At 33.1% G+C, this 24,301-nt stretch overlaps 4 protein-coding genes across 4 annotated transcripts; all 4 read left to right on the top strand.

Moving 5' to 3' along the window:
* The first annotated feature begins 1,578 nt into the window (after positions 1–1,578).
* LOC125055817 (larval cuticle protein 1-like) lies at positions 1,579–2,586 on the top strand. Its single transcript, XM_047658436.1, has 3 exons — positions 1,579–1,712; positions 1,787–1,908; positions 2,273–2,586. The coding sequence occupies exons 1-3, from the start codon at positions 1,704–1,706 to the stop codon at positions 2,484–2,486; spliced, it is 345 nt and encodes a 114-aa protein (XP_047514392.1). The 5' UTR covers positions 1,579–1,703; the 3' UTR covers positions 2,487–2,586.
* Positions 2,587–4,650: 2,064 nt separating this feature from the next.
* Positions 4,651–5,976, top strand: LOC125055814 (larval cuticle protein 1-like). The gene is made up of 3 exons (XM_047658432.1): positions 4,651–4,786; positions 4,861–4,982; positions 5,663–5,976. The coding sequence occupies exons 1-3, from the start codon at positions 4,691–4,693 to the stop codon at positions 5,874–5,876; spliced, it is 432 nt and encodes a 143-aa protein (XP_047514388.1). The 5' UTR covers positions 4,651–4,690; the 3' UTR covers positions 5,877–5,976.
* Positions 5,977–13,671: 7,695 nt separating this feature from the next.
* On the top strand, positions 13,672–17,408 carry LOC125055813 (endocuticle structural glycoprotein SgAbd-1-like). The gene is made up of 5 exons (XM_047658431.1): positions 13,672–13,711; positions 14,920–15,167; positions 15,546–15,636; positions 16,465–16,540; positions 17,033–17,408. The coding sequence occupies exons 2-5, from the start codon at positions 14,920–14,922 to the stop codon at positions 17,338–17,340; spliced, it is 723 nt and encodes a 240-aa protein (XP_047514387.1). The 5' UTR covers positions 13,672–13,711; the 3' UTR covers positions 17,341–17,408.
* A 1,352-nt stretch (positions 17,409–18,760) lies between these two features.
* On the top strand, positions 18,761–21,225 carry LOC125055815 (endocuticle structural glycoprotein SgAbd-4-like). The gene is made up of 4 exons (XM_047658433.1): positions 18,761–18,880; positions 19,518–19,657; positions 20,422–20,542; positions 21,016–21,225. Exons 1-4 carry the CDS (start codon positions 18,872–18,874, stop codon positions 21,172–21,174), a joined length of 429 nt encoding a protein of 142 aa, XP_047514389.1. The 5' UTR covers positions 18,761–18,871; the 3' UTR covers positions 21,175–21,225.
* Positions 21,226–24,301: the final 3,076 nt, after the last annotated feature.

The raw sequence follows: 24,301 nt of genomic DNA, 5'->3' as shown, positions 1-24,301 counted from the left end.
TTAGGTTAAAAGAGTTTATTCTTATAAAAATACTAGCCGTTTCGCGCCCGCTTTGCTGGACGAATTAAAATAAATTTTATGTTTCATTATTTTATTTTTTTTCATATTTTTATTATTCTTCTTTTTAACTTCCCGCTAAGAAAATTGAAATATTTCGAAAATCGAGTTTTTAACAGATGTTGACGTTTAGAGTTGTTTCCGCGGTGAAGTCCGTATGGATAAATTTTCATAAAAGTAAAACAGCAATAAAAAAATGAAGGAACGTTGGAATTTAATAAATAAATAGCCATAAACCATCTAGGAAAAATTTCGCATCGAATAGTGGTAGTTTCATGTACGATACGATCAGTGGTTTAAGTGTGAAAGAGCCTCAAACGAACACCATTTTCTTTTTATATATTTAGAAGATACATGTCTTTCACATGAGATTTTTTTATTAAAAAAAGATAAAACGTAAATCATTCACATTGCCCATTTTTGAAGTCCATACCTGACAGCAAAATAGGTCTTTTTCAAGTACAAAGATTTTGAATTGGTCACTTGGTCAATTTTTTTATAAAGTCCCCGAAGTAATTGTTAAGTATAAAGGTATTATAACGTAACGTTGACAAACTTTATTTAAAAGAAATACCGATAATTTGTCTTAACACTTTAATGTCTATGATAATAAACTTTATCCACAAATAATCACGTTAATAAAAGATTCAAAAATTATTTTTATAATAAATTATTGAATCGAGAAGATAAACAATTATTACTATCATAAACCAGGTCACTAAGGATGGTACCTGCATATGACCTATAAAACTTGTATTTGCTGAACAGGTAGTGACTTGTTAAATAAAAAATTGTGAATTGATATTACTCTTTTATTTATGTCTTTGAATACGTTTTTTATACGTAATTATCGTGATATTTCGTAACAATGTCAATTAAATAAAGAGATTTCTTATAGATTTTAGAAATAGTATGATAAAAATGTGAATAAATAATTCTAAGAATAGAAAGAAACAGAATTAGATACAAATATACACATGTAAAACTCTCATGATACTTATTTTAGCATATACTTAATACATCTAACACAGCCTACCATTACGAAAGCGAAACGCCATCTGTTCTATTTATATCTGCTTTGATTATTTATTATTAATCTTAATAGCTTAATTTTTTTTTTAAACATAAATTAATATATTTATTAAATAAAAAAAAATATTGTTTACATATTTACAGTCAAGATACAGTATTTACAATTTTCTTAACCTACAAAGTAATAATATAAATAATAAAAATCAAAATCAAAACAAATTTAAAAAGTTTGGTCCCTGTGGCAGTGTACCTTTAACGCTGGCAGCATTTCCTCGCTTAAATTACAATAAATATAAAAATGTCCGAAGAGGAAAAGATTACCTTGACCAATCGACGCCCAATAGATGACAAATTTGGTAACGAATTGTAAAGTAAACAATCATAAATAAAAGCCTTCGAATTCAAAGTTCAAATCACTGAGTGATTGTCACACATGCAAACTAAACTACGTACGCACACAAGTATACGCGCACACGTACGCGTACACACACGGACGCAGCGGTCCAGGGAGATGCGCCGTTGACATTACGTTAGAAGATGTACCTGGGAGAAATGTATAAAAGATTTTGCTCCGATCGTTTCGGCATCAGTCGCTCATCAGCTATCAATTAACCATGAAATTGGTAAGTAGCGAATATTATTCACTAATATATTTACTACTGCGATTTTGATTTATTTTAATCATATTTTTTTTCAGATCATTGTCGCCCTTGCCTTTGTGGCCGTCGCCGCCGCCGCCGTTGTTCCCGTGCCAAGCGAACAAGTACAGATCCTTCGCTCTGATTTCCAATCTGATCCCGAAGGTGGATACAACTTCGGGTAAAGAATTTTCTATTATTTTTACCAAAGTTAAATGAAAAATAGAAAAGGAATATAAAAATTCATTAAAATCAGTCCATTGATGTAGATTTTGTACAAGTACTACGTGAATAAACACATTCACGTAGTACTTGAACAATTCTTTGTAATGGATTTAATTATAAAATTATCAATATATCAAATTGTGACATTTAATTCGGTTATGTTTGCTATTTTTTTTAAAATACACATTAATTTAAAGGATACAAAGGAGTTGAAAAGCATTTGAAAGTTGATACTTTAAATTTTCGTGTTGTTTAGTGACTGTTTATTTCAGTAATAAAACGATTTGATAGTCATAACTCAAAAATGTTGACATTTCCAGCTTCGAAACTTCCGATGGCTCCTCCCGTGCTGAGACCGGTTCATTGAAGGAGGTTCTTGATGAGGACAACAAACCACACCAAGTCGTCACGGTCCGTGGAACCTTCTCTTACATCAACGCAGACGGTACACCAGTGACCGTCACCTACACCGCTGACGAGTTCGGATTCCGCGCTGAAGGAAATTCCATCCCTAAAGCAGTATCAAGGAGATAAGCTAACTGATAAATCGGCATAACCCTGCCTACTGCCATATTTTGTACATTTTTACTGTTGATTTACATTTGAATAGGAATTATACGTTGAATTGTCTAAATATTTGTTTGATTATTACTTTATATCTGAAAGTGGTGACATTCTGAGTAATAAACCAGTCGTAAACCATCGTCTGAGATCTGCTATAACGTGTAGTGAGATCTATTTAACACAAACACTTGAGGCGATAAGCCTTGACAAAGACGAGAGTGTCGATCATCAGGAATGAAGAAATCGCATTAAGTTCGCGTGTTTATTTATTTATTAAGGACACTAAACAGATACACCTGACAGCAAAATAGGTCTTATTCAATTACAAAGATTTTGAATTGGTCACTTGGTCAATTTTTTTATAAAGTATTTAAGTCCTCGAATTTGTTAAGCTTAATGGTAGCTGTACACACTCGGCGAGACACCCCGAGACAGGCCGAGGGCGAGAGTGTACAGTAGAGCTCTCGTCTCGCCTCGCTTCCTCGCAGTCGGTCTCGCCTCTCTCGGTCGCCTGTCGGTTTTTTGCGCACGAGTCAAAGGGTCTCGCGAGTAAAACGAGAGCGACCTGTACACACTCGTTCAATCACTTGCTCGATGACTGTGGTTGTGACAGGACGTATCGCACAATGTAGTCTAACGAACGCGAATTAGAGTTTTTGGAGTGTTACCAAAGGGAATCGTTGTTATAGAATCCGAAGGATGTAGGACACAAAAATAAACAATCTCTACATGATGCTTGGATGCGAATAAGCCGGCCGATGGATATCCCAATTGAGGAACTAAAGAAAAAGCGAGATTCACTCATGGCTACGTACCGTGGACGTAACTTTATGAACCTAATTACCTATTTCTGTTGCGGTGCATAGTAACCATCCACCATCTTCTTCTTCGCCATGGCTTCGTAATTTTTTTTTATGGTAAACGTGAAGAAAATTATAATAACTTATTGCACAAAGACAAACAGCAGCAGCGGTTTCCACGTCCATTATTAACGGTGTTTTAAATACAAATAACGTAACGAGTGTGTACAGGCTGCGCTCTTCTCTCGGTCCTCTCGGTCGAGACTCTCGGCGAGAGGCTCTCGCCGAGTGTGTACAGCCACCATGAAGGTATTATAACATAGCGTTAACAAACTTTATTTAAAAGAAATACCGATAATTTGTCTAAACAGTTTACTGTCTATGATAATAAAAAACTTTACCACAAATAATCATGTTAGTAAAGGATTCAAGAATTCTTTTTATACTAAATTATTGAATCGAGACGATAAACAATTATTAGTATCATACACCAGGTCACTAAGGATGGTACCTGCATATGACCTATAAAACTTGTATTTGCTGAACAGGTAGTGACTTGTTAAAATAAAAAATTGTGAATTGATATTTTAATTACTCTTTTATTTATGTCTTTGAATACGTTTTTTATACGTAATTGTCGTGATATTTCGTAACAATGTCAATTAAATAAAGAGATTTCTTATAGATTTTAGAAATAGTATGATCAAAATGTGAATAAATAATTCTAAGAATAGAAAGAAACAGAATTAGATACAAATATACATATGTAAAACTCTCATGATACTTATTTTAGCATATACTTAATACATTTAACACAGCCTACCATTACGAAAGCGAAACGCCATCTGTTCTATTTATATCTGCTTAGATTATTTATTATTAAGTTTAAAAGCTTAATTTTTTTTGAAACATAAATTAATATATTTATTAAATAAAAAAAAATATTGTTTGATTTTATTACTGCAAACAAATAAATATTGTTTATTTACAATCAAGTATACAGTATTTACAATTTTCTTAACCTACAAAGTAATAATATAAATAATTAAAATCAAAACAAATTTAAAAAGTTTGGTCCCTGTGGCAGTGTACCTTAAACGCTGGCAGCATTTCCTCGCTTAAATTACAATAAATATAAAAATGTCCGAAGAGGAAAAGATTACCTTGACCAATCGACGCCCAATAGATGACAAATTTGGTAACGAATTGTAAAGTAAACAATCATAAATAAAAGCCTTCGAATTCAAAGTTCAAATCACTGAGTGATTGTCACACATGCAAACTAAACCACGTACGCACACAAGTATACGCACACACGTACGCGTACACACACGGACGCAGCGGTCCAGGGAGATGCGCCGTTGACGTTAGAAGATGTACCTGGGAGAAATGTATAAAAGATTTTGCTCCGATCGTTTCGGCATCAGTCGCTCATCAGCTACGAAACCAAATCAGTTAACCATGAAATTGGTAGGTAGCGAATATTATTCACTAATATATTTACTACTGCGATTTTGATTTATTTTAATCATATTTTTTTTCAGATCATTGTCGCCCTTGCCTTCGTGGCCGTCGCCGCCGCCGCCGTTGTTCCCGTGCCAAACGAACAAGTACAGATCCTTCGCTCTGATTTCCAAACTAATCCCGAAGGTGGATACAACTTCGGGTAAAGAATTTTCTATTATTTTTACCAAAGTTAAATGAAAAATAGAAAAGGAATATAAAAATTCATTAAAATCAGTCCATTGATGTAGATTTTGTACAAGTACTACGTGAACAAACACATTTTATTCACGTAGTACTTGAATAATTCTTTGTAATGGATTTAATTAATCTAATATATAAAATTCTCGTGTCGCGGTGTTTGTAGTTAAACTTCTCCGAAACGGCTTGACCGATTCTCATGAAATTTTGTGTGCATATTGGGTATGTCTGAGAATCGAACAGCATCTATTTTTCATCCCCCTAAATGTTAAGGGTAGTCCACCCCTAAACTATTATTTTTTTATTTTTAGATTTTTTTTATGAAAAATACATACAACCCGTAATTTTTACCTCTCTACTGTCAACCCCTATTTTTTATTATAAATGATATACATGGCAAAATTACGTTTGCCAGGTCAGCTAGTAATCTTATAAAATTATCAATATATCAAATTGTGACATTTAATTCGGTTATGTTTGCTATTTTTTTTTAAATACACATTAATTTAACGGATACAAACGAGCTAAAAAGCACTTGAAAGTTGAAACGTCAAAGATACTTTAAATCTTCGTGTTGTTTAGTGAATGTTTATTTAAGTAATGAAACGCTTTGATCTAACTCAAAAATTTTGGCATTTCCAGCTTCGAAACTTCCGATGGCTCCTCCCGTTCTGAGACCGGTTCATTGAAGGACGTTCTTGATGAGGACAACAAACCACACCAAGTCGTCACGGTCCGTGGAACCTTCTCTTACATCAAATCAGACGGTACGTCAGAGACCATCAACTACACCGCTGACGAGTTCGGATTCCACCCTGAAGGAGATTCCATCCCTAAAGCAGTATCAAGGAGATAAGCTGACTGATAAATCGGTATAACCCTGCCTACTGCCATATTTTGTACATTTTTACTGTTGATTTACATTTGAATAGGAATTATACGTTGAATTGTCTAAATATTTGTTTGATTATTACTTTACATCTGAAAGTGGTGACATTCTGAGTAATAAACCAGTCGTAAACCATCCTTTGACATCTGCTATCACGTGTAGTGAGATCTATTTAACACAAACACTTCAGGCGATAAGCCTTGACAAAGACGGTAGTGTGTTACATCAGAAATGAAGAAATCGCATTCGCGTGTTTATTTATTAAGGAAACTAAACGGATACATCTGTATACAGTAAAAATAAAATAAAAGTAAAACATAAAATAAACATATCCATAAAAAGCTTCAATGATAAAAAATATAACACAAAAACAAGACAAAACATGACAGCACAAAATTTATAAATTAGGAGAACGACAAACAAACTAGTAGCTATAAAAAACAAGGAAGATACAAGGCTGATTCAGAATGTACGGATAAGTTCTACATAAGTTCCAAATTAGCTATTTATTACTTATTGGTAGGATAAACACTATTGTTGCGTTTCACGACTGTTAGATTGCGCTATTCGTCACATAAAGTCCGTCATAAGTTATGAGTCCGATGAAGTGTCAAATAGCACAATTAATCTTCCAAATAATTTATGTGTTGCATAGCTATTTGGTACTTTATCCATACATTGTGAAACAGACCCTTAGACTTAGACTTTTTTTTTACCTTTGACTTTATATATCTATTATATAAACACGTTTAATTAGCACAGTACTTACAGAAGTATCTTTAATAAATTCTATATAGATTTGATATTTCATATAACGCAGTAATCTTTGATTTGGGCCTTCTGAATTCTTATAGACAAGAACTGGTCATTCGTCTGTACCTCACTCAATTTTTTTATCTAAGATATGAGTTACGTCACATTACATTAGTTAAGTTAGATAATTATTATATATATTTTTTTTTTTATATTTTTTTTAGTAAATAATTAGAAGCGCAAACCAAATGTTAGCCATCGTCGCACACACCAAAAACACATGCCCATGCACAACATAGAGCCTCATAACTAAACGCCCATTCAGGAGCTACGCTACGATCTCCATACAAACCAAATCCAAAATAATTAAAAGATCTTCCGACTAGAGTCTTTAAAAAGCGACTTGGAGTATTACTTTTGGAAAAAATTTACTATTCAATAAACGATTATTTGCGTGATATAAATTTAATAGTATGATATGATATGTACGATACAAATAATATAAGAATTGACGAATTAATTTGACTAATAATGTAAAATTTAAAATTCCTTTAAAGACAAATTTGCGCGCCATTATGTGAGGCAGAATATGCGAACTTACGATTGTACCACCTTACACATTTTTGTACCACATTCTTGCAATACAAACATTATTATTATTATTACAAAAACCGATTTGAACTTACCCAGGTTGAGACCTGTGCGCTTAACCACCAGACTAGGTTATATAAATAGCAAAATAGGATCATCATTAGTAATAAGTATGACGCAAATGTTACGGCGACCAAATATTTAATTGCTCAAACATATATGAGATATCTAAATATTAACACTATATAGGAAGGTGAAAGGTCAACGTATTTTTTCTAACCTTCAGACACTAATTATCATAATATATTGAGGATTTTATTTATCTGGTTAATATTGACATAGATTACAAATGAAATTTTTTGTCTGTTACTACGATAGGAATTTATAATATACTAAAATCTTTTTATTTATTTAGTGTTGGCCTAGTGGCTTCAGCGTGCGACTCTCATCTCAGGTAGGTTTGATCCCCGGCTGTGCACCAATGCACTACTATAATAGGAATTTATAATATACTAAAATCCTTTTATATGAAGCATTATTTGACGAATTCTTGCTTGAATAGTAAGTTTTGCTGTTTTAAAACGACAGTAGCGCCGCAACCTTTTGTCGCGGCCTTACATTTCTCTATCTTTTTTTGCGTTTTATGATCATATTGCCAGGAAGATATTATTGATATTATTATCACGAATGCAAAGTTGCATGCCTAGCCACTAGGCCAACATTGTTCTCGATCTTCAAAGTAAGGTTCCAAGCTTGACTTTACATAGTAAACAAATAAAGTGCGAATAAAACGAGTGGCTGAGAGTTTCCGGCTAGTTAAGCGCGCAAAATGTAAATTTTGAGATGTTTAATATTTTTTGACATTCATTCGTTTATTTGAGTGTACGACCAACCAGGCTCCAAAAGATAAACCACTCTTTATATGGAAATTGTATTCGTTTTTACTACAAACTCCCAAGCGAAATTAAAGTATTATCACTAAATAAATTCAAAGCACTCGTTCAACGGAAATTAATCAATAAAGCGTTTTATAAATTTGAGGAATACTTAAATGATCCTTATCCTTGGGATTGATTTGCTCCAGTTCAAACAATTTGTATGACAATACTTGGCGATTAAAAAGAGTGGCGGAAAGTTTCTTGCCAGTTCTTCTTACCCGCTCTACGCCCTTGACTTGCGAACTGGTAGTAAATGTAAATTTACAATTAATTTAACTTGACAATTCATAAGTGTACTTGGTTAGCCACTTGAATAACGATATTTTGAGTTTGAGTTTTGAGTTAAAAGTTTAGGGTCACTTCTTTCTGTCTGTACGTGAAAGAACACAGCTCAGGCAATAGCTAGTTCTTGATAAAATGTATTGCATACTATATTAGTAAGATCAAATCTCGAAACCAGCTGCGTCATATGGTTGCCTCATGAAAAGTATTATAGGGATTACCCTACCCTTTTAAGAAGTTCCTTATATAAAAGAAGGTACAACTTCATTCCTTACCTCTACCCTACTTACTTCTAGATGGGGGTTTAAGGGTATGATTCATATTTCGCTTAAGCATAATTCATAACGAAACGAAAAGGAATACTTGCTGGGAGAGATTGAGACTGAACGTTCCAGACAATTATCACCGCTGCCAAACCTTTTTTCTGTGTATTCGACTCGCATTGTGCAGCGTCAACAAGCTACCATTCCCCGCTTACTCTTCCAGCTTAATAGTTTTTCGATTGATTTCGATGATAATTTAAAAATATATTTAGAAAAGATTAATAGATGGTTGTCTGTTAATTTTATAAGAATGACTTAATAGTATAATATTTTTAGTTATAATTTGGCCATATACAAGCTGTAATTAAATATTACGAACAGATCGTAATATTTATTTACAGCTTATTGAAGACTTCTTTATGTAGGACTTCACTTTTTCTATTATTCATATATCTCTTTCTTAGCTACTTAGAGTTATAGGACGGAAATTATAATTAACTAATCAGGCGGACTGCCTATATTAACGTTTTTCATTCATTTAATCTTGAGCTATTATAAACATTACCAAACACATGACTTAGCTAAGTATGACTCCTGTATGTCAAAAACGTCCGCCTTAAAGGCGGAAACATACTACTAAAACGCGACGCGACGTGTCGTGTCGACACCCGATGTCCATCGTGCACATTACCAACACGCGACACCACGACACGCTTGCAAATTCAAAAGTCATTTAGCTGATTTATTCCCCGCGCAATGTGCCAGCAAATTTTTACCAATTTGAGGTTCAGATTCGAGGAATGTTTGCAGCGCAATGGTGCACACCTGGATGATGTTATTTTTAAGAAATAAATTTCCCAGATGTCTATTTTAATTGAAATAAAAAAAAATGTGTATTGTATTTAGGTTTTTTATTATATTTTTTTCAAATTCGCAAATCTTTCTGGCCCACCCTGTATTTTTCTAATAAACTGAATTGATTAGCAGGTTATTTGTATTAAACTAACAACATCCTAACTCCCTGTTTTTGTCCTTGTATTGAGGTCAATCTCATGTCATATAAAACAGAATATTGTTTCACCAACTCAATTAATTGTTCGTTGTTCATTTCGCCAAATAAATCCAAAAATATCTAAGTATATAAATTGACATTCGTGTCAAAAACTCGAAAGCATTGACGTATGACGTCATCATCACAACATCCACAACACGCCGATCCAAATCGATTGGATGTTACCGCGTGTGATCACATGGCGTGTTGTCTATGTGCATCTGACCATATTAAATATATGGGATTGATAAGTACTGACATGCGTCGGATGGCGTGGTGTGGCGTCGCGTTTTGGTAGAATGTTTCCGCCTTTACCGACGTATCGGACGTCGGTAAAACTTTTTATAAAATAAATCTTGCATCTAGCATAGATGTAATCTTGTTGTATATTATTAGGTAGTAAAAAGTGTAATTAAAAAAATTGGGTTCTAGGCATACCGTAAAAATAAAATCAAAATACGTTTATTGCTTGGCATGCTTATGAATGTCAAAAACGTTTACAAAATTCGCGAAAGAGCAAGACTACGCCATCCGTTCGCAAAACTACCAGGAGGCCTTGTTCTGAGAAGAACGGGCAAGAAACTCAGCAAGTTTTACCCTCCCTCTATATTACAATTATTCACAGGAAAATGTCATAAACCTTAACCTTAAAGTTACATAATGTGTTTGCGTGTTGTTCCCACGAGAATGTAAGTGCGTGCTCCTATTTCACCATGCCTCCTGCTGATAGGGGGACAAGTCTTTGTTTTTATTTATGTTATTATTATTAATTACTTAAAATGTCATGTGGAACATGGTGTAATGGTTGCAGCTCCTTACAAACGTTGTGTAAAAAAAAAAAAAAAAACATGGCGATTAAAAAGAGTGGCGGAGAGTTTATTGCCAGTTCTTCTCTTCCGTTCTACGCCCTTGATTTGAGAACTGGCAGTAAATGTAAAATTAGAAGCATTAATATTTATTTCTTTAATGACGAATCACAAGTGTACATTGTGTTACCTACGTGAATAAATGATTTTTTGAATTTTGAACATAAGTAAAAAAAAAAAATCTGTTTTGTGATTTACCACATTCACCATAAACGCCTGAGGTAAAAAAATAGCAAATGTTAAGATAACCGACATAATTTTATAAAATAACGATTTGATATTTTTTCTTTTATAAACAATATATAAATATCCTTGCAGCAAAAGTTATTTTGTAGCTATATTGTTTGACGGTTCCATTTGAGGGGACTGGGCTCTGGAGGTGGCTGACTTTAACACACTGACTTCATGGTTAATATATATTACTTAAATACTACACATTTACAATACTTTATGTATGTATAATGATGTTTCACTGTCCGTGTCTAGATAAGAAGTACGTTTTTATAATGGAAGACAATCATCTGTTATAACATTTAAATAAACATTCCGATATTCGAAAACTATCACTTCACATGTGACTAGTGTTGCCTGCCATTAAATTAAAAATGCAACCAATAAATCTCGTGAACACTGCATTTCCACACAAGTATTTCCAAACCAATTTGACTTAGGGCCCTTCAAGCCAATGTGCAACTTAACATCAGATGAGCCTCCTGCCGTTTGCCCCCTGTTCTATAAAAAAAAAACAAATTGTGGTTTGTGTGTTTATAGGTTAATAAAAACTCAATTACAAAGCGATGTTAATTTCGGTTATATATTCCAACAAGTAGGCACTGTGTAAGAATTAAGATCGCTGATGTAATCGTGGGCTTTAATTGACAATTAGATTTGTATCTATGTTCAAATGCCAGATTAATGTGATTTTTTTACATCTATTAAATTAATAATGACTTTTTTAGATCTCCATTGTTTTGGTGCGGTTTAATAATCACTAGTTAAACACAGTTTTGTTTTTATTCTTTATTCTACTATATATTTATTTTCCTTTTAGGAAATTTATTTTTGGATTATCTAGACGCAATTTTTTTCAGTAAGACCACTCATTCATATTCCGCAACTTTTATATAAGCTGTTTTCGTGGTAATGTTTGTAATGTTATATAGGTAATATAGGTTGGTCGACTCAGTTTCCGCTCTTAGACTCATAATTGGTCCGTATGTTTGTGATGTTAATAAAGTTTTGACAATTATATCATAATTATTTTGAGACACAATGGAACTGGTACGAACTAAATACCAATAGCCCTCTTGTAATGCGCTTTACGAATTACGCTTTAAAAAACAGGGGCTTTACAATATATTTAGGTCTGGGCCTCAGATTTCTTGTATCTGTTTAATGACTAATTTTCAATGTAATACGCAAGTAGGTGATCAGCCTCCTGTGCCTGACGCCATCCACTTAATGGGTAAAGCAAGCCGGTTTGCTCACGATGATTTCCTTCACCGTTCGAGCGAATGTTAATGAAAGAAAGTCCAGTGGCACAGCCGGGGATCGAACCTATGACCTCAGGGACGAGAGTCGCACGCTGAAGCCACTAAGCCAACTCTGCACTTTATGGTTACCTCCATTGTTCTTCTTCGTTCTTCACTTACAAGATAGCTTTTTTTTTCAATATTTTACTTTAACCTCTTTTTTTTTTTAAACAGGGACCCCTACATCCTAGCCTATCAGACACGCAATCAGGCAGATATGTGACCGAGTGGCCAAGCAGCAGGGGAGTGTCAAAATCTCCCCTTTCTTAAAAAGGGACATTATTGCCTTAAAGGGTTGGCGTCTCCCGCCGGGCCCGGGCGACAACTACTCCGAAAATATCGTCATAATATTTATAGGCGAGTCTTTAACCTCTACCCGAACATGAAAGGGACTATTGTATGTCCATGTATGTTCTTTTATTCTGCTGGAATTATATTTCATGGGGCGACCAACCTGTTGTCGCAGGCTGCATAACTGTATCATATTTATTTGTATTTAAAGTTGCACTATCCCTTCGCATGGATCCTCCACGTACATTCTGTGTTCGGGGTGTGTCAGTGACTTGGGTAATGAAACTTTTGTCAGAGCCACGTTTGCTTCCTGCTCTTCGTGTATTCGAAAGACCAGCAGCATGGCCAGCGATGTGCTAGTATGTACTATATTATAGTTAAAGAGTAATACATGTATTAGGGCTTAGGATAACTGATAATACTTAGCAGGCACTCCTTTCTTAAATAAAATAAGATCTGTGAATCATATACGTAAATTGATCTATTCTGTTTTACGTTTCTTTACTTACTGTTGAGTTGAATTGGTGTGCCATCTTATACATACCATCAGTCCCATATGTTTAATTATTTAGGAATATTGTAAGTAATTAACAATGAAAGCCATTTCACAAGCCTCAAATGTTAAAATTTAAGCCATTTATAATAGTAGAATTATAATCAAAATTAAATACATATATATAGAACTGAAAGAAATTGTAAGGGGCCAATGTGTTACAGAAAACGCTGATTGCTTAATGGAAAAGTATTTTTATTGAATTAAATTCAATATTTATGTATTTAGCTTTCAGTTATAAACGCTTTATAATAATAGTATTTGCTTATCTTTAGCATAATTAATCTACAAAATTTAATGCCCGATTAGTGAGACTATGAAAGCATAGCTTTTTAGTCTTTTTAGTTATTACCTTACTGGCTTAAGTACCCATTAACAAAACATATATAAGTAACCATTAGTTACAAACGATTCTGAGTATGGTTGTATACCTTTTTTTAAAAGTGTACTCAATTATTATAAAATCATTTCAGGATAACAACAATTTAACATAAAGCATAATTAATAATTGTGTATAAAAATTACCCAAAATTGATCTAAATTTGACTGTTCGGCTGATTGTAACGTTCGAGTAACGAAATAGCAAAAAATGTAACCCTGCTGATATAAAAAGATTATTTGTAGCAAAGAGTTGCATTAACAAAGCCGAAACAACAAGAACAAGTGCTCCAAAAATCTTAAGGTATGAATATTGTTTAAAGTTTTTGTTATAATTATTTTTGCTTTTTGCGTGTTTGAATTTTAATATATCCTGTTTTAATTAGTAAAGTAGGTTTGATTAAAATTAATTGGGTCAAAATAGGGTTGAACAATGTTTGTAGTAATGTGTAGTACGTTTAACATTCGGTATCAGTTTCGCTTCATTGCGTTTAATCAATTAATTCAGACATATTTTTCTGTGAGGTTTTTATAATCCCCTAATAAGTATATCCTTAATGTAAAAGAAAACTTTATTAAATTAATAATTATTAACGATAATAATAAAATAACTTTACAATCAATTTTACAAAGAATAAACAAATTAATTAATTTTCATTTATTTTGCCATATTATCCATATACCTATTTAGCTTGATAATTACAAGATAGGATGGATTATAGACTTTCTATTCCCCGATTTATTTACGTGAAATTGGTATATTTAAAAATAAAAAAAAATTTTGTTATGTGTATGTTTGTGAATAAGCATAAATAAATAAATATATATAGCCCGTGGCTTAGCACTCCAGACTATGTTTAAAGTCAATAGTCAAAAGTCAAAATCATTTGTTCATGTAGCACAATGTACACTTATGAATGTCAAAAAAGAAATATACGTATACATTAAATGCTTCTTATTAACTGTAAAGTCTTCGATAATTCTGCTCCTTTTGTAATCACCCAGATCTTTTGACACAAGTAGACGACGTTATCAAAATTAGCTTAGAATCGATTCTTAATTTGCAGCTGAATGAGCAATCTTAGACCCAAGTATCTCAGGTTTAGGAATTCGCAAAATTTCCAGTGTCGCTTAATCAGCCTTCCTATCTTCTGTCCATAATTTAGCAAATCTCATATGTAACATTTTTAGAGCATCCCTTTCAAACTTTGAGATTGCTGTCTTGGAAGAAGCTAGAAACTAACTGATTGTTATTTTATTAATATAGATAAACATATCTCATATTTACAATCAAGTATACAGTATTTACGATTTTCGTAATAATAAAAATATTAAATAGTTTGGTCCCTGTGGCAGTGTACCTTTAACGCTGGCAGCATTTCCTCGCTGTATTGCGATACTAATTCGTTGAGCCAGAAAAGTGCCAGCTCTGGTCACCGGTACTATCTACTAGGCTGGAAAAAAACTATATTATTGCTAGAAACTATTATTAAGGAAAACATTTTTTCTCAGATGTTACGATTAGCGGTATGTGTCGGACTCTGTCTTCATGTGGTCTTAAGTGACCCAGCAACTACCGCGGCTGTACCAGCGGTCCCAACTGTGTCAACATCACCTGCATTTGTGAACCCCAATTTAGCTGGTAACCCAGCGTATTCTGGATATAATGGTTACAGGAGTCCTTATGCTCCAGCTAGTCCAAATGTACCTATAATTAGTTATTCCAACAACCGTGGTCCAGATGGAAGTTACGCATACAGGTGATTTAATACTCAAATGTTTATTGTATAATCTTTTAAACATTTTTTTAAATTCTTATTGTTCAAATCACGATATCATTCTAAGTTGATTATCTTGAATTGGTATTATATATCTCTTTGTTTTATGATGTATTTTACAATGCACAAATAATTTATATATACATATACAAACCTAAAATATACGTACATGTATATAAGAACGAAAAATGTTAGTAGTATATATCTCTAGATTAGATAGAAACCGCCAATACTCCAAAACGTATTCTAAAATATATAATTGTGTAGATATTTTAGATACAATAAATTACTAAAACACTACAAAGAACAATTATTTTATACGACGTTTTACACTTCATACAAAATTTGTAATATTTTTAGTTTCGCTACGGCAGACGGAAAGCAAGCCCAAGAAAGTGGATTTTTGAAAGACGCCTATATTGACAACACTGGATCACCACAAGGAACACAGGTAAGACACCCCATACATCAGAGGCATTATTAGCTATTAATTTGTCCTAGGCGCGACAGACAGCGCCATGTTCAGAGGCTGTTTCAGCGCAGAGGAATCAGTCACCCACGTAGTCCTGGAATGCGAGGCTGTGGCTAAACAACGTACAGAAATCCTCGGAGCAGTGAGGTCGCTCCGTGAAGCCTGTGAAGTGCCCAGGAGACTTCTGTGCTTCTGGAAGGAGCTAGGCAGGCTAAATTAGCCAGGACTTTACGCACGACGGACCTATTATGAGTCTAAGTGCGGGAAATGAGTCCATGAACCTTAACCTTAACCTTACCTATTAATTGCACTCCGGAGAATGCTGAACTACCTGATTCGGTCACCTAGTTTCAAACACTGTTTCTATAGAAGCAAGTTGGAGGTGCCGCACTGCACGATGTGGATCGTAATTTCTTCAAAAACAGCAAAAGAGTGGAACTCCTAGCCCCCTTCCATCTTCCATAGACAGTTTAATATGGGTTTAGATAGGTGTTCCAATAGGCCACATCTCATTTAACATCTGGTGGAATTGTGGCCAAACGTCTGTCTAAAGTTCTGTATAAAAAAGTTTTTGCATCAATTTACAAAACAAGGTATTACCACTAATATGAAAATGTGTTTCAAAACCCTTAAGAGGTTTATTATTATTGTAATTCTTAGATGTTGTCATCTGATAAAAGCCATGAGGCTGATTGCAGATAGAATTAAAAAAAAAAATATGTCAAAATTTTCTGATGAGAATCAAATACACGACTCTAATGAAAGCATTTCTATTAGAGTTCGAAGATTACAATTTTTTTGTTTCAGGTTGTTGAAGGCAGTTATGCCTATACATCTCCAGAGGGAATTCCCATTCAAGTCAGTTATGTTGCCGATGAAAATGGTAATTATTATAATAGTGTTTACATAATGCGAGTTCTAAACATGATAAGTTTCTCGTTGATCACGACATCTGAAAAGCCTTAAAAACAGTATTGTATGTAATTTATGTGTTCGCGTTTTATAAAATCAGTGGCGCTACAACCTCTAGGACTGGGCCTCAGATTTCTGAATCTGTTTCATGATCATATTTAAATCAAATAGGCAGGTAGGTGATTAGCTTCCAGTGCCTGACACACGCCGTCGTCTTTTTGGATCTTAGACATGTCGGTTTCTTCACGAGGTGTTCCTTCACGGTTCGAGCGAACGTTAAATGCGCACATCGAAAGAAAGTCCATTGGTGCACAGCCGAGGATCGAACCTACGACCTCAGTGATCAGAGTCGCACGCTAAAGCCACTAGGGCAACACCGCTCGCTCGGTCGCTTTTTATGGTAAATGTAATAAATAATGAAAATCCTCTTTGTTTAATATATATAAATTACGTTTTTATACAGGTTTTAGACCAGCTGGTGTACACATTCCCGCTGATGGCAAAGGCGTAGCTCCAGCGTTGCTAGGCAACGGCGTCGCTCCAGCGTTGCTAGGCAACGGCGTCGCTCCTGGGTTGCTTGGCAACGGATACAACAATATTTACGACCCTAGACACAATCGCTTCAATAACTACGACCCACGTTACAATGGTTTTAACAACTATCAAAACCCATACAACTTCAATAGATACAATCCCGCAAGGCCTTTTGATGCCCGATACAACCCTTACAATCCGTACCGCAATGTTAAAAATATCAAGAAAACAGTATAATATATTATACGTAATAAAAAGTATGTACAAATTATTGTATAAATGTAAATAAAATGGTGGTAACATTGAATTTTGTGTTATATGATTTTTAATAATACGTTTCATAAACTTTATTCCATAGGACATAATTTCATTCATATGTTTGTTCTCTCTGGATACATTGATATCCTTATAAGATATATTTTAAGTTATACTTCTTTAGGCGCGTTATGAAAAATTGATTGTGAAATTTTACGATGCGAGCGCACCGTGACACAAAATTAACAGAATGAAGTTGCCCACGGAAGATGCTACGGCATTGGACATAATTTAAAAACAACATTCGAATAATAATAGAATTTATGTTACACTTAATGTAAGAGAATAATAATAAATATTTATTTATTTAATTTTTCAAATGTAAACTGAACTTTATTGACTATAATGACTCCTTTTCCAGTGTTTGATTATTTAATTGTAATTAATTATTTGCATTCAATCAAAAACTATTTTTAATGATGCCAAAGAAGTATAACTTTTTACGCGCGTACATAAGTATAATACACGCACCCTTTTTTTATTACACTTACTAAACACTTCTTGATTTTAAAATACGCAGTCCTTTTGATTTAATTTCCCAATCTGGAAGCATTACCTTAACTACGACTGTTAATAAATAAGAGTATATTATAATAAGCTTTCAATTATAAGGATTTATATGACTGACAAGTAATAAAAGTCAAAAATCAATTTAAACGCGATACCCGAAGGTTTGATGAGGCAAGATATGAGCAGTAGTATAAATTTTCTTTTAAACCTTGTTGAAGTGTGTCATACTGCAACTGGTTTGATAAGGTATAAACGATAAAATATATTTATGTTTTACATAGAATGCAAAATAAACAGCGTAAAATAATTTCTGTTATTACCATATAAAAATCATGTTTTACGAATTCAAGTGCACCACCACTACAACAACCTTTTAAGCTTATTTATTATAGTAAATACTATATCATACAATTTCGAATAAAAATATGCATTTATTTTATATAAGAGATGGTTTTACATATTTGCTATTAATCGCTAAAAGTACACTTGTAAAGTATATTACTATTATATACTTGCAAAATATATTTTCTTAACATTAATCCTTTAATTTTAAATTAATAGAAAACTAATTTTTAATTACTATTAAGCTCTACCTTTCTCTAAACCGTAAAATGTCTCTTTTCAATGTAAAAAATATATTTTAATAATACACATATTTTTTAATCTTTAACTCTGAATAGTCATTGTGAATAATTATTTTATTTAGAAGATCCTATGTCTTTAAAATTCAGAAAGCTGTGTCAAGTCAGGTTCGAATATTGTCATCACGTAACAGCTCTCAAGGGACGCACCTCAAAACCTATCCTTTGTTGACTGCCGACGATAAAATATGAATTTTGCATACGTGGCATGGTAATTGCAACAAAAAATTCATATAAATACGCCCTGCGATCTGAAATGCACCATTCTTTACTTGCATTTGTAAGGATCGTCTGGACTTAAGATGTTCTTCGTAAGTATTTTTTACTGCATTTTTGATAATATATTCATAAATGAGCTTTCATATTACGCATTGCTTCACAATAGTTTGAGATTGACATATATTGGTGACCGGTTACTTGAGTATTTTTCTCCTAATGATCAGTGTTGGCCTAGTGGCTTCAGCTTGCGACTCATCCTTGAGATCGTAGGTTCGATCCCCGGCTGTGCACCAATGACTTTCTGTAATTTAATATTCGCTCGAACGGTGAAGGAAAACATCGTAAGGCTTGCCTTAGACCCAAAAAGTCGACGGCGGCTGTCAGTCTGATCACCTACTTGCCTATTATATTGACAAATGATCACGAAACAGATACAATCTGAGGCCTAGACCTAAAAAAGGTTGTAACTCCTATTTATAATAGCTTTCAACCCGTGGCTGAAAGTTACTATGCCCACGCCTTCGTAGGAAAATATTATAGTTGGTTATTTATACATTATTTTATATTTATATAAAGTTAGTTTATGTTACTTAAATAAGTGTTAATATATTACTGGGTGTCAGAAAAGGCTTAATAATAATATTAATACATTATTTATTACATACATAGATTTAGATTGTATATATAAATAAGGATTCCATTATGTTATCTTTGATGTTTTGATTTCAGTTACTTACATTACTGGTGCTTGGCGTGGTAGCGGCTGATGTGAGAGATGTTTATTATCAACAGCAAGTGTACACAACGGAACCTATTCCCATATTAAGGCAAGAACAGATAATAAACCCCGATGGCTCTTATAGATGGAAGTAAGTATTAGTACTCCTAATGTTGTCTATGAAATCTAGTTTTAAGTGAAGCTAAAAATTGTCCACCATATGGATGCTGTGCTAGAAATTAAAACATTAGTGGTTACTAAGCCATGACTCATGAGGCAGCAATTCGTAGTCATTGCGCTTTTTATGTAATACATATTATTTTTCACCGACTTTAGTGGGTTGTGGGAACCTGCGCAGTAGATGAAATCTCACTGTTTGGGCAAAATCTCGGTATGGGATACAAAGATGCTTGCGTGCACAAGAATTAGTGAGCACTTTGTTGGTAGCTTGTAGGCTCTGCATGTAGTAATGCGACTATTCAGAGAAGCTTGAGCGCGCCAAATGCAATTTTATGGTATTTATTTTGCGTAAAATGACAGTCAACATTACTACGATTTTTATAAAAACCGTTCGTTTGTATAGAAAAATGAAACTGGTAATATAGGGTCAGTTGCGGATTCAATCAATAAAAAATACATCGTTTTATAGTAAAATACCATAAAGCAAAGAAGAGCGATGCTTACAATTTCTACGGAGATTTTATGCTGTTGTACACAAGAAATAATAGAAACAAAGTGCTTTAAAAGTACTCTTTGCACAACATATAGTCGTCCTTAAAGTTTTTTAACAGGCAAACCTTAGAGTAGGAATTTAAGTAAACCGATTTTAATAGTAATAGATTTGACATCACATCAATCGCACAGTAAAATACAAAAGCATCAATTTTTTTATTCTTAATCCACTCTGTTTCGCAGTTATGAAACTGCTAATGGTATTGCAGCTGAAGAAGAGGGAGTAATAAAAAATGCTGGTATACCTGAACAAGAGTCTCTGTCTGCGCAGGGGCAGTATCAATACACAGCGCCTGATGGTCAAGTAAGTTGTAGTATTGAATTATTGCTATTAATTTACTGGTAGAATATTAGTGTATCTAAGAATGATAAAAAATTTCTTCCTTATGGGTGAGAAAATGTTAAAAATATGCTACAACATTACATGACACTTTTATCTCGAGTCAATTAAGGTTAGTTTAGTATCATACATATAAAATTATTCTTACTTCTAACGTAGTTATAAATGAAATTGAATTTTATATTGTAATATCACGAAGTAAACACACGCAAGTTATTTATACTATTATTATGAAAGTTAATATTTTCTCAGGAACTTTTTTTTTCTGAAATTGTATACTAGGAGTAGATTATAATATAGCTATAGTTATATTGACAAATGTATTTCTTATCGCCTATTAGATCTGGTTAATAATAAGTTTAAAAATCACCAATAAAGTTATAGGTTATTTAAATACAATTTGTACATTAATAATGAGATTTTATAATTATTTCCAGATAATTCAATTACAATACATAGCCGATGAGAATGGGTTCCAACCACGCGGTGCCCATTTACCCACCCCACCACCAATCCCAGAGGAAATTCAAAGAGCTTTAGACCATCTCGCCACACTCCCCACCCCGGGTCCAGAACTTAATAGAATAAGAATTTAATTGTTAATGTATTTAAACAGCATTTATTACTTATTATATGTTTTTTTACTTTTAATTTATACATATTTATAAAAGATTATAAATTCTTTGGGCATCTTATTAACGTGGTTTTATTTTCAATGCGCCGTTTGAGGCTTTTTAAAGACAGGAGAAGTAAATGTCTCGCAAATATTAATTAAATCGATAAGTTTTTTAGTAAGTAGTTGCAAGCACATTAAGGTTTGGTTTAATAATATCATACTGGAATACATAAAAATATCAGCAGAATTGATTGGAATGTCTACCAGATGTCTCGTGAGGGATTTTAAAATAGCTTACATGTAAAAATTAATTTTTTTTTTTTTAGTATTTTAATTCAAAGGATGTATGGAAATAAAGAAAATTCAAGCGCAGAAGAGATATTGAAGACAGCTTTGATAGGTTTAGCGGTTAAGGTCAGTTAATATTAAAAGTATTGCTCAACGAAGGTTTTCTGATGTTTATCTTACGAACATCGGTTATTAATTTTTTACCGCCTACGCCAAAAATGCTAATTTATTCATTGTAATTAATTGAATTATGTAAAATTAATTTTACGATTAAGAAACAATTTTTTTTAAAAATACTTATGAAATCTCAAGGATTCGAGAATTGTAATAATAATATGTACTCTAACTACGAAGATATAATAATAGCCATTATCACAGCATATCATATTTTATACAAAATAAGCTTTTGAAATTCTCGTATAATGCTATTCAATGTAGTCTTAGAAGTTTATAACTAAAAATATCAGCGCTCAAGTAGTTTCATATGAAAACTGTTTTAAAATTATGACAGTTTATTCAAGCCTAAAGGCCTCATTTGAATAAAGAACTATTTTTAAAATAAAAAACAAAAAAGCATCGAAATCCACAGAAATCGAGACGAGCCAAAAGGTGTTAATTCTACACTCTATGCTCGTCATCTGGCGACCTGGCTTGCTCAACAAGCAGTCAGTTCACTTTCCCCGCCGTGTCAAGGTCGCCAGACCACCGCATTGACATCAGCATACATCTTCATATTGTGATTCCGAGAAATGATTATTATCTTAAGGAAAGCTCGAAGTACTTTAACAGAAATTATCTTATAGAATAAGTTATTATGTATTGTTTGTGTTTTTCTAACGTGCTATACATTATTACATTACATTATGACTATTCAGAATTTAAACGTTTGGTTACAACATTAATGCATTGAAAATAACATAGATAGATAGAAGATTATGAAAAAAAAGCTAACATTTTAAAACAAGCATTTTCAAGTAGAGTCCCAAAAGGAGCAAATTTATTTATCACTCATAAAGATGCGTCCGAAAAATACCAAATTTAAATTTCGAATTATCAATTATAAACCTTTACTAAACTAAACATATTCATAATGAAACTTGTTTTAATTTGGATTTTACTTAAAATAAATCGTGTATATTAAAATCTACAGTTAAGTGACTTCACTAGTAATCGTTAAATAAAAATTATAAGCGAATTATGTCATTAATCAATTAATTATCTTCATTTATATAAATCTTCTATGCATGTGTTTGTAATACAACTCCTAAACAGCTGGACCGAGTATGGTGAAATATTATTTGTGTGTAAGTGATTAGTTTGACAATTAAATGATTTTTTTGTTTGAAATTTTTATAAAAGAAACCCGTACTAAAGTACTTTACCTTTCTGTGATTTTATTTCTTTTGGTGGTTAGACAGCTTTTTTTTATTTTTTATGGCTCTAGCACGGTTTGTGAATTAGCCAGCTTCAAGTATAAGATTTTTGTAATTCGTGCTTTTTGCCTTAGAAATTCGACCATGTCCTCCATGTACGGTTTAGGCACTCGACCGGTACCGCACAACCCTCCCAAAGGCCGAGATAAATTTTAATTAAATTAAAACTCGCCCTCGAACCGGGAATCGAACCCGGTACCCTTCACCTAGCTGCCACTTAATAAGACCGTTAGGCTATGAGGCCCCTTAGACAGAGCTTTAAGTAAAAATATATAATAATTTTTCGTCTGCAACATATCGCATATCTCAACTAAATAACTGGCAGATTCTAACCTACACAGCTGCCCACAATTATGTACATAACATCTATGAAATCTTTTGTTGTAAGCATACATGAATGATTATGGAATTACATAATGTTACATCCAACAAGATCTTAGCAGATACATTTTCAATCATGTGTTGTAATCTTTTATCGGAACAATACACAATCATGGTTCTGCCCGGAGCTTGCAATGCCTTGTCAATACATCATATAGACTTTCTATCTTGAAAATATTATATCACTTTAATGTTGAAGGATTCATTTTCAAGTACTTTATGCTTTTAAGGGTACGCTAAATTTGACATACGAAATCTATAATGAAGTATTAGAGCGACTCATGACCATGTGTAATACCTTTTCAGAATCCCTATTAAATCGTATAATTTCATATTATCTTCAATACGTATGTCCAACGCAAGCACTCATCAGTACCAATCTAGTAGTTATTATGAACAAGATACAGCATGTAGATTTTTTCGAATTTTTAATAAGAATTAGTAAAAAATCAATTTTTTATAACTCTGCAGGGGTTGAGCTTAGAGACCTCACGTAGAACAATTTTTTGCAGCTGATGACCTCATCTATCCCATATTTGCGTTTGATCCACGACTTTTTGGCCACCCTGTATAACGAATCTTATGAGGATGGCTAATCCAATCAAAATAAATTATTCTATTTCAGTATCGTTCCTTCACTCCCTTAAACCATCATATTATTAGCTAATGGGCGGTTAAGCATAAATGTTATTCTAACATTACACTTCTCAGAGTCTGTTAGTAGCTTCTGTAATACTAAAATTATTAGTCTGGAGCTTTAATATTCTTTATAGCTTTCTTCACAATAAATTTAATTAATTACCGTAACTTTCTCAATCGATAAATCATAAGAAATATTCTCCTCAAACAATATATCCTTACGAAGTCAAGGCAAATTGGATTTTGATACTTCAAAACTGCATGCACGCTGAGGTCAAAATGTTAAATTCTTTGTTGACAATTACGTCTGCGCTAACATTCAATTCGAGGTAATGCATTTGTTTACTTATTTCATAGATTTTGCGC

The sequence above is a fragment of the Pieris napi genome, chromosome 14 (genome assembly GCF_905475465.1).
Source record: "Pieris napi chromosome 14, ilPieNapi1.2, whole genome shotgun sequence".
NCBI lineage: Eukaryota > Metazoa > Arthropoda > Insecta > Lepidoptera > Pieridae > Pieris > Pieris napi.
This window is presented reverse-complemented; position numbering and strand designations above follow the sequence as displayed.

Bases quoted from the DNA above. Each gene is read 5' to 3' on its own strand.
- LOC125055814 (XM_047658432.1), top strand. From the start codon at position 4,691: ATGTACCTGGGAGAAATGTATAAAAGATTTTGCTCCGATCGTTTCGGC. The intron at 4,787-4,860 runs GTAGGTAGCGAA...ATTTTTTTTCAG, and splicing joins ATCAGTTAACCATGAAATTG to ATCATTGTCGCCCTTGCCTT. The intron at 4,983-5,662 runs GTAAAGAATTTT...TGGCATTTCCAG, and splicing joins GAAGGTGGATACAACTTCGG to CTTCGAAACTTCCGATGGCT.
- LOC125055817 (XM_047658436.1), top strand. The intron at 1,909-2,272 runs GTAAAGAATTTT...TGACATTTCCAG, and splicing joins GAAGGTGGATACAACTTCGG to CTTCGAAACTTCCGATGGCT.
- LOC125055815 (XM_047658433.1), top strand. The intron at 19,658-20,421 runs GTAAGTATTAGT...TCTGTTTCGCAG, and splicing joins GATGGCTCTTATAGATGGAA to TTATGAAACTGCTAATGGTA. The intron at 20,543-21,015 runs GTAAGTTGTAGT...AATTATTTCCAG, and splicing joins ACACAGCGCCTGATGGTCAA to ATAATTCAATTACAATACAT.
- LOC125055813 (XM_047658431.1), top strand. From the start codon at position 14,920: ATGTTACGATTAGCGGTATGTGTCGGACTCTGTCTTCATGTGGTCTTA. The intron at 15,168-15,545 runs GTGATTTAATAC...TAATATTTTTAG, and splicing joins GATGGAAGTTACGCATACAG to TTTCGCTACGGCAGACGGAA. The intron at 16,541-17,032 runs GTAATTATTATA...GTTTTTATACAG, and splicing joins TTATGTTGCCGATGAAAATG to GTTTTAGACCAGCTGGTGTA.